This window comes from Mus pahari, chromosome 21, assembly GCF_900095145.1.
Source record: "Mus pahari chromosome 21, PAHARI_EIJ_v1.1, whole genome shotgun sequence".
NCBI classification, from domain to species: Eukaryota; Metazoa; Chordata; class Mammalia; order Rodentia; family Muridae; genus Mus; species Mus pahari.
The window spans coordinates 19,852,537-19,861,839 of record NC_034610.1 but is presented as its reverse complement, the minus strand read 5'-3'; the positions used below and the strand labels follow the sequence as shown (position 1 = coordinate 19,861,839).

Below are 9,303 nucleotides of genomic sequence, written 5' to 3'. Positions count from 1 at the left end.
GCCCTGGCTGTCCTGGAACTCACTTTGTAGACCAGGCTGGCCTCGAACTCAGAAATCCGCCTGCCTCTGCCTCCCGAGTGCTGGGATTAAAGGCGAGCGCCACCACGCCCGGCTCTCCCAACTCTCTTAAGTTCATTCTGTTCAAGCTCAGGGTGCAGCTTTGGAGAAAAGAGTGGCAAACCCCACGTGGGCTACCCTGACACTCTAACCTGCCATTCCACCATCATTTGTCCCAACTATATCCCCACCTAGGTGGTAGACACCTCAGAAGGAAGCCACGTATGCTTGACTGTCTTCCTGTTTCTCATTGGAGGAACCACATTTCCCCCCTCTGCAGGACAAAATCCCCATGGCCCAGCGCCGACGCTTCACAAGGGTGGAGATGGCCCGAGTGCTCATGGAACGCAACCAGTACAAGGAACGCCTCATGGAGCTTCAGGAGGCCGTGAGGTGGACCGAAATGATCAGGTATGCCCCTCTGCGTTTCCCCGACAGTTCCTGAGCAAGTTCATGGCTCTGGTTGGATCTATTTCCCTGAGCTGGGGTTGTAGAATCTCAGCAGGCCTTGGGGTTTGGCTGCCCTCCACCCTCCCCCAAGTGTTGGCATAGTTGGAGGGCTCCAGGGCCACTCAGCTCAGCTCCTCCTTTACTCTTCCCTGCAGAGCATCAAGGGAACACCCATCTGTCCAGGAGAAGAAGAAGTCCACCATCTGGCAGTTGTGAGTATGACGCTCTGTGGAAGGAGAGGCTTTCGTCAACCTGCTACTGTTCCACACTTGCCTCACTTATCTGTGTTTCCATGGCAGCTTTAGTCGCCTCTTCAGCTCCTCATCTAGCCCCCCTCCGGCCAAACGGTCCTACCCATCTGTGAACATTCACTACAAGTCACCCACTGCAGCTGGCTTTAGCCAGCGTCGCAGCCATGCTTTGTGCCAGATCTCAGCCGGCAGCCGACCCCTGGAGTTCTTCCCTGATGAGTAAGTATCCCTAGCCCTGAAGCGTCCTGAGTCTGTCCACTCTATGCTTGGAGTTGGAGAGCAGACTCTTAATATACTGTACTGCGGGACAGAAGTTATTAAGAGCAGGAAAGATGACACCTTCTCTCTAGGTCCACTACCCCCAGCAAAGCTAGTCCTCAGGATCTGTGTGAATGCCTTTTAGCAGGGGCTGCAGTTCCAAGAACCCATTCTCTTAGAGTCTGAAGACTGTGCTGGGTCCCACCATACTTCCCCTCCTGTGTCTGACCTTAGGGTCTGAGCACTGCCCTAACAGTTAAGCTTCTTGTGGCCACTTTTGTGAGTAACTGCTGGTAAGCTCACCTAGGTTACATAGTTGCTGAGCAGCAACAGAGCAGGCCCCAGAACAGCTGGAAATGACCTCTTAAGCACACGACCACACCCCAGATATAATTGGGAAAAGCCACCTTCCGTCGAAGAGTACCCCCAGTCCCAGAAAAGGCAAGGGTCGACTCAGGCAGGCTCTGAGGCATGGCACACTCTACCAGGAAGACCAGTGAGAGTCTGGGTGCCCCAGCCTCACCCAGATGGCTCTCACCTTGAACAGATGTAACCTGTCATTCTCTTCCCCAGTGACTGCACCTCTTCTGCCCGGCGGGAGCAGAAGCGGGAGCAGTACCGCCAGGTTCGTGAACACGTGCGCAATGACGACGGGAGGCTGCAGGCCTGTGGGTGGAGCCTGCCTGCCAAGTACAAGCAGGTACTTGAGGCAGAGGGTGGTGTCTGGGTGAGGATGTTGTGAGAAGGGCACAGTGGTAGTGCAGAGCCAGGAGGCACCCATCCCCAACCTGGGGTAACTCGGAGGGTAGTCAGTCTAGGGTGCTTTCTGTTGCTGTGATAAAACTCTGACCAGACCAGCCTAGGTGAAGAAGGGACTATTTGACTTAACTTCCATCCTCAAGGGAAACTGAAGCAGAAATCACTGAGGAACATTGTTTATTGGTTTATTTTCCATTGCGTATGCAACTTGCTTTTTTACGCATCCCAGGACCACCTCCCATAGACATGCCTATGGACCAGTCTGATGGAGGCGGTTCCTCAGTTGAAGTTCCCTCCTCCCAGGTGGTTCTAGCTCAGGTCATGTTGGCACAGAGGGCCAGCAGAGCCAGACCCAGTGCACTGTGTACCAGAAGCCAACGGGCAACTAACTGAGATTTCTGAAGACTAAAGTGTCTCCCTCGACCTCATACCACAGAACTTCCCACTCTGTTGCAGCTGAGCCCCAATGGAGGCCAGGAAGACACCCGGATGAAAAATGTGCCTGTCCCTGTGTACTGCCGCCCTCTGGTGGAGAAGGACCCTTCAACAAAGGTGAGCACCAAGTCCCCTGATCAGAGGCCCCCAAGACAGCCCTGGACAAAGGGTAGTCTCTACTGGAGTCCCTGGGAGGCCACAGAGAAGCTGATGCACTGAGACCTCACAGCCCTGTCCCTCAGCTGTGGTGTGCTGCTGGTGTCAACCTGAGTGGGTGGAAGCCAAATGAAGAGGACTCTAGCAATGGACCCAAGCCTGCACCAGGTCGAGACCCTCTGACCTGCGACCGGGAAGGAGAAAGCGAACCTAAGAGCACACACCCATCACCTGAGAAGAAGAAGGTCAATATGTTGGTCAAGAATTCGGTTTTACCCTACATAAAGTCTCTAGATAGTTTCCTGCAGGTTCTGGCAGTAAGTGACCACACCCTGGTGACAGTGTATCCCTTTCCCTATCAGTCTGAGACAGGAGCAGGTGCTGCAGCATCTAAGATACCACTGCTGCCTCTCTATACTCCAGGTTTCCTCCTGGCCTGTGGAGCGATGGGACTGTCTACTGCCCTTGGTAACAGAGGGTTTGGGAGAACCAGGCATACCTTTTATCACATAGTAAATTAGGCAGCAGGAGGACTGCTCATAGGAGAGGCCCAGTGATTTGCAGTGAATCCCAGAGCATGGTCACAGCTTGATTTACAGGCCATGAGAGATGCCTCTCCAAGTTTGTAGTTTCCTCTTAGAAATGAACTATCATGATACGGATCTGCGGGCTATAGGGGAGGATAACTATCCATTGATGCCATATTCAAAGCTAGATCTTAGGAAGTCCCAGAGATTCCCTGATTCATGTTGACAGCAAGTTGAGGCACCAGCTTTGATTTCCCCCTGATACGCTCTGAAACAGGCAAAGGAGGCCTCTGAGACGGACGCTACCTCCAGTCGGGTATGGATCCTCACCAGCACCCTGACCACCAGCAAGGTGGTGATCATCGATGCCAACCAACCAGGCACAATTGTGGACCAGTTCACAGTCTGCAATGCCCACGTCCTGTGTATCTCCAGCATTCCTGGTGAGCCGGGGCTCCCACTGCCAGTTGTTGCCTAACAGCAGGCAGCACACCTGTGGACTGCCCTGCAAAGCTGGTGCTCGAGGCGGGTAGCTCTTCCTTTTCAGCCAGGTCGGACTGATATGTGGAATAAGTAGGGATTGGAGACCTGCTAGAATGTAAGTCTAGCAGGAAGCTCTCCAGGGTACAGGCAAAGGCCCTGGCTTCACCCCTCAGCAGCAGCCTCATGACCTTTTAGCCCGGCCCCAGGATAGTGCTGAGAGCCCTACATGTTTCTGCTTTGAAACCTATTTGCTGGGGTGGCCTCTGCTCCTTGGAGTTCTTCAGGATCTTTTGTATGATAGAGCAGAGCATTACTTCTTAGTTTCTTTTCTACCTATAAGCTTGACCCTAGGCCTGAGAGTCCCAGGCATGGCTCTGTGTGACTAGGTTGGCTGAGAGCAGAGCCAGCCATGTAGGCAGTTCCTGTCCTCCCCTGCCTTCACTGACATGGAGCTTTGTGATGTTTGACTGATGGACTGGAAATTTTTCCCCCAGCGGCCAGTGACAGTGACTATCCCCCTGGGGAGATGTTCCTAGACAGTGATGTGAACCCTGAAGACTCAGGTGCTGATGGTGTGCTGGCTGGCATCACCCTGGTGGGGTGTGCTACCCGCTGCAATGTACCACGTAGCAACTGTTCCTCCCGAGGAGACACTCCAGTACTGGACAAGGGGCAGGGTGAGTCCTGGAACATCTTCTCCTACTCCACACTCCTCTTCCTCTACTTGCCAGGCTTACCCCAGGCTTACTTCTCTCTCCACAGGGGATGTGGCAACCACTGCCAATGGGAAGGTCAACCCGTCCCAATCCACAGAAGAAGCCACAGAAGCCACAGAGGTGCCAGACCCTGGTCCCAGCGAGTCAGAAGCAACGACAGTCCGGCCGGGGCCTCTCACAGAGCATGTCTTTACTGACCCAGCACCCACCCCGTCCTCCAGTACTCAGCCCGCCAGGTAGGTTCTCCTAGGTTGGGTCAGGTGAGTGGAGAGGAGGATGGCGAGGTGAACAGAAATCAGCATACGCTTCCACGACTTACTCTGCAGCCACGGCTACCGTTCTTCTTGCAGTGAGAATGGGTCAGAGTCCAATGGCACGGTCGCACAGCCTCAGGTGGAGCCCAGTGGGGAGACCTCAGCAACAACCAGTAGTGCTGCACCCACCATGTGGTTAGGAGCCCAGAATGGCTGGTAGGTAAAGCCAAAGACACAAGACATGGGATGTGCTGGGAGGGCTCACTGAACCACGAAAGCTCTGCCCACCTGCCCTCTTACAGGCTCTATGTGCATTCAGCGGTAGCCAGCTGGAAGAAGTGCCTGCACTCCATCAAGCTAAAGGACTCTGTGCTGAGCCTGGTGTACGCGTCCCCACTGGGGGGCGGGGGTGGGACCCAAGGGCCCAGCAGCCCCATCCTGCCTCACTGACTTAATTAACCATTCCAGGCATGTCAGAGGCCGAGTGCTGGTAGCTCTTGCAGATGGGACCCTGGCTATCTTCCATCGTGGAGAGGGTAAGGCCTAGTGGCCCTTGCAGAGACAGGACTAGGGGCTCTTGGGTCTATCCTGAGCCTAGCATTGGGTCCTCCACACCAACCCGATGAGCAGAGATAGATCCTAGCCAGACCTGAACAGGTGTCCTGGACTCTTTCTAGATGGCCAGTGGGACCTGAGCAACTACCACCTAATGGACCTGGGCCACCCACACCACTCCATCCGCTGCATGGCTGTTGTGGATGACCGAGTTTGGTGTGGCTACAAGAACAAGGTGCATGTTATCCAGCCCAAGACAATGCAGATTGAGGCAAGTGTTAGCCAATAACCTCCAGGGTGGGACAGGCTGTGTGTCATTAAGGTGGAACCTGCATCAAATCACAGCAAGCACATGTCCCTTATTTTTCCATTACCCACCCATTGACTGGCTGCCCCCTTACTCACAGAAATCATTTGATGCCCACCCAAGGCGGGAAAGCCAGGTGCGACAGCTGGCCTGGATCGGTGATGGAGTATGGGTCTCTATTCGCTTGGATTCTACCCTTCGGCTCTACCATGCTCACACCCACCAGCACCTGCAGGATGTGGACATTGAGCCCTATGTTAGCAAGATGCTGGGTGAGTCGGGCCTGGTGGCACATGCCTGTGATCTCAGCACTTGGGAGGTGGAAGCAAGAGGCTCATCTTTAGCTCCATAAAGGGTTTGAGTCAACGCTTGGCTATATGAGAGCTTACCTCAATATAAATTAAATAAAGATGTAATGTTAGGGGATGTGCCAGGCAAAAGCACCCGTCACTGAGTGCACTGACCCCTCTTCCTGTCCCATGCAGGTACCGGCAAGCTGGGCTTCTCCTTCGTGCGCATCACAGCCTTACTCATAGCAGGCAACCGTCTGTGGGTGGGCACTGGCAATGGGGTTGTCATCTCCATCCCCTTGACTGAGAGTAAGTTCCCGACCCTAGAGGGCACCTCTCAAGAAAGCAGAAGCTGTGCTAGACTCCCCGAGTAGGTGTGCTGGGGAGCAGCCTGTCTGGGCAAGCTCACCCTTCTTTTCTCTCTCCCCCAGCTGTGGTCCTGCATCGAGGCCAGCTCTTAGGGCTCCGAGGTAAGTGCTGGGTACTTGCCCACTTGTGCCCCCAGTACTCACCATCTCCAACTGCCTGCTGAAAATACAGTGGCCCAATCCTCCTGTCTGTTTTCCCAGCCAACAAGACATCCCCAACATCTGGGGAGGGGACCCGCCCAGGGGGCATCATCCATGTGTATGGGGACGACAGCAGTGACAAGGCCGCCAGTAGTTTCATCCCCTACTGCTCCATGGCACAGGCTCAGCTCTGCTTCCATGGGCACCGTGATGCTGTCAAATTCTTTGTCTCTGTGCCAGGTACACAGCTGATCTTAACCCACTTTGCCCACTGTGCTACAGTAGCATAACTATGACCTTTTCAGGATGCCACAGTCCTGAGATACCTCTGCCCATGACAGGAAATGTGCTGGCCACTCTCAATGGCAGTGTGCTAGACAGCCCATCAGAGGGCCCTGGGTCAGCTGCACCCGCTGCAGATGCTGAGGGCCAGAAGTTGAAGAATGCACTGGTGCTGAGTGGTGGCGAAGGTTACATTGACTTCCGCATCGGTAAGTAGGCATAGGCTAGAGGATGACCCTGGTGTGGGCGTGTGGGAGTCCTCATGGCTGCCAATTCTCCAGGAGACGGAGAGGACGATGAAACTGAGGAAGGTGCCTCGGATGTGAGCCAGACAAAGCCCTCGTTGTCCAAGGCTGAGCGCAGCCACATCATCGTGTGGCAGGTGTCCTACGCCCCTGAGTGAGACCCTGTCCTACCTGATGCCAACTGTACATAGGACCTACCTGCCTGCCTCCCCGCCTGCTCCCTGGGGCAGCCAGGTTCCTCCATCCCCTTTTAACCTCTCAACTTGCAGCTTTTGCCTGAGGTCCAGCCCCTAGCTGTTAGAGAGGGGTGAAGCAGGGTTTGGGGAGTGAGGCAGGAACAGATATGTCTTTCCCATCAGGGAGGAGAGAGCCTCTGAGATACTCTCGCCATGCAGCCCCTGGCCTTGACCCAACATGAAGTCCCAGGGGGCCCTCAGGGCAAGGCAGGACCAAAATGACTATGGGCAGCCCCTACAGGGGGCCCTGGCTCCACTCCATCCTCACCAGTTCTGGCAGGAGCAAGAGCCTCATACTGCCAGTCTTCCCCAAGTCTACTTGCTTTGCATGCAGCCCTGAGGAAGGGATTCCTGATCTCCAACCCTTTGCTCTCTGAGGGCCCCAGGCCTACCCACCCCCCTCTGCCTGAAAGCAAAGTTAGGGCTGCCCCGATTCCTGGGCCCAGGCAGCCTTCTCTGGGCTTCCCCATCTCCAGACTTACATTCCCTTGGCCCCTGGCATGAAAGCTTAGGGCCAGCCTCCCAAGGGCAGCTGCTTCAAAAAGATGACAAATACCCATCAACCCAAGGGAGCCCAAGATTGTCCAGCCCCTCACAGACCAGTCTCCCCTAGGCTCTTCCTGGACACAGATTCACCTTGGAGGAGCAAGTGCCCTGCCCCTCCCAGAAGCCCCAAGGGTAGAATTTCTCAGGCTGCCAGGGCAGGCACAGGCCTCAGGAAGAAGGGTTGCCCTGGTCTCTCCAGAGTCAGTCCTAGGATGCGGGCTTAGCCTCAGGTTACGGAGGGCGTGTGCTCCAAGGGCCTGCCTCCTGCACAGGACTCCAAGGAGCCCAGCTCCCAGACACGGACTAAGTGCCTAGGGTTGCCGGCTGTGGCCTGCTCCCTCGGAGGGCAGCTGACAAGAGGCTTCCAGGCAGAAGCCAGAAGAGCTGAGGACCAGCCAGGATGGGCACAATTCTAAGCAAGTGTGTGGGAGCAGGTGCTGCCCTGGCCCTGGCCCTGGCCCTGGCCCTGGCCCTGCTCTTCGGGGCACTGATAAGAGTCAGTTGGCCTCTACTGCACTCTTCCCACCAGAGAAGCACAGATCAAGGGGCACTGCCCCTGAGCCTGTCTGGCCACAAGCTGCAGCAAAAGGCAGCTGCAGGCTTCTCCCCACCACCCTGCCACCTCTCCACTGTGATGTATGTCCCTTGTCTGTTCCCACAGGAGTGTGACGTGACCGGGGTTAGCTGGGTGGGTGGAACTGAAGGGAAGGGGCCAGTGCAACTTTCCTCAGGCTTTGGCCTTGCAAGTGAACTCACATATCTGCTCTGTATGTAATAAATGTCTTAACACGACCTTTGTCTTGAAACTGCACCAGCGCACAAGGGTTTTCTGCAGTTTATTATGAAAGGCAACACAGGGCGGGATGTGGGAGTAGTTGTCCCTGGACCGAATAGGTTGGGTGGACCTGCACCCACACAGCACTGTCACTGCCGCTGAGCTCTATGAAGATCACAGGAGACCAACAACCTCCAGATTGGCAATGCTGACTTGAATAACATCTACTCATACAGCCAGTGTCCGGCGCTGTCCTCCCAGCACAAAAGCTCATCCTCCCGGAACCAAAGAGCGATTTCTCTGTGAGCGCTTTCCACCGAATCACTGCCATGAATGACATTCCTGTGGGGAATGGCGAGTGAGCAGGGGGAGGAGAAGGACGAGGGGTGGCCAGGGAAGAGGGTGAGACTTACTTGCCAACCTCCACGCAGAAGTCCCCACGGATCGTACCGGGCATGGCGTCCCCTGGGTCAGTGGCCCCTATGAGGGCTCGCGAAGCACGCACGACATCCAACCCTTGCCACACCTGTAGGGGCTACTGTCAGCAAGATAAGAGCTCCCAAGGACTTGCTCCCCTTGCAGGTCATCGGAAACTTACCATGGCCACCACGGGGCCAGAACTCATGTATTTAACTAGTCGGCTGTAGAAGGGTCTCTCGCGCAGCTCGACATAATGCTCCCGCAGTAGCTCTTCGGAGGCCTACAGGGAGGAGTAGCGACCTATATATACCAGGGCCCCAACCCCAGACCGTCCCGATCCCCTTCCCGGATCCACCTGCTCCTTTGTGCGCCCACACCTGCACTAGCTTCAGTGCCACCAGCTTGAAGCCCTTCCTCTCAAAGCGACGCACGATCTCGCCCACCAGCCTCCGCTGCACGCCGTCGGGCTTCACTGCCAAGAACGTGCGTTCGTTCACGCCGCTGTAGGCTGCGGGAGTACTGGCTTCAGGCATGTCCCACCGAGAGTCCCACCGAGCGCCCCCCGGTCCGGCCCCGCCCCGCCACGCCTGCCCGGGTGCTCACCGGAGGGGAAGAGATTAGCGAAGATGGTCAGCACCAGACAGATCATGGCGGCGGATGGAGCGGGCCAAGCGGCAAGGGGGCGGGGCCTCCCTTAAAGGACCTCTAGGCACGGGATCTCCAGGGGCTCTGCAATCCCAGCACATTTGAGCCCAAGGCGCAGTCAAGGCGCCCAAGTTCTGCCTGAGTGTA

General features: G+C 55.9%; 2 protein-coding genes across 21 annotated transcripts in view; one reads left to right on the top strand and one right to left on the bottom strand.

Annotated features, from left to right (window-relative positions):
- Mapk8ip3 (mitogen-activated protein kinase 8 interacting protein 3) overlaps nt 1-8,135 on the top strand; it is a 37,738-nt gene extending 29,603 nt beyond the window's left edge. For 9 of the 18 annotated variants that reach the window (XM_029532946.1, XM_029532942.1, XM_029532945.1 and 6 more), the window contains 19 exons: nt 338-468; nt 663-719; nt 807-977; nt 1,590-1,716; nt 2,232-2,327; nt 2,453-2,611; nt 3,171-3,336; nt 3,871-4,053; nt 4,139-4,328; nt 4,419-4,562; nt 4,649-4,729; nt 4,815-4,882; nt 5,024-5,172; nt 5,309-5,480; nt 5,694-5,807; nt 5,930-5,968; nt 6,068-6,247; nt 6,349-6,498; nt 6,571-8,122. In XM_029532946.1, the coding sequence (XP_029388806.1) occupies nt 338-468; nt 663-719; nt 807-977; nt 1,590-1,716; nt 2,232-2,327; nt 2,453-2,611; nt 3,171-3,336; nt 3,871-4,053; nt 4,139-4,328; nt 4,419-4,562; nt 4,649-4,729; nt 4,815-4,882; nt 5,024-5,172; nt 5,309-5,480; nt 5,694-5,807; nt 5,930-5,968; nt 6,068-6,247; nt 6,349-6,498; nt 6,571-6,692 (2,499 nt within the window). In that variant the 3' untranslated portion in view covers nt 6,693-8,122. Of the gene's footprint in view, nt 1-337; nt 469-662; nt 720-806; nt 978-1,589; nt 1,717-2,231; nt 2,328-2,452; nt 2,612-3,170; nt 3,337-3,870; nt 4,054-4,138; nt 4,329-4,418; nt 4,563-4,648; nt 4,730-4,814; nt 4,883-5,023; nt 5,173-5,308; nt 5,481-5,693; nt 5,808-5,929; nt 5,969-6,067; nt 6,248-6,348; nt 6,499-6,570 lie in introns of all 18 variants that reach the window. The other 9 variants (XM_021221137.2, XM_021221131.2, XM_021221138.2 and 6 more) reach the window with 2 other exon arrangements.
- Nucleotides 8,120-9,296, bottom strand: Nme3 (NME/NM23 nucleoside diphosphate kinase 3). Of its 3 annotated transcripts, none has more exons than XM_029532948.1 (5): nt 9,115-9,296; nt 8,889-9,019; nt 8,690-8,791; nt 8,505-8,617; nt 8,120-8,415 (listed from the first exon to the last, which is right to left on the bottom strand). In XM_029532948.1, the coding sequence occupies exons 1-5, from the start codon at nt 9,158-9,160 to the stop codon at nt 8,316-8,318; spliced, it is 492 nt and encodes a 163-aa protein (XP_029388808.1). In that variant the 5' UTR covers nt 9,161-9,296; the 3' UTR covers nt 8,120-8,315. The 3 variants fall into 3 exon arrangements, with proteins under 3 accessions (XP_029388808.1, XP_029388809.1, XP_021076799.1); XM_029532949.1 differs by having other exon boundaries at nt 8,123-8,433; nt 8,889-8,983; XM_021221140.2 differs by having other exon boundaries at nt 8,137-8,433.
- Nucleotides 9,297-9,303: the final 7 nt, after the last annotated feature.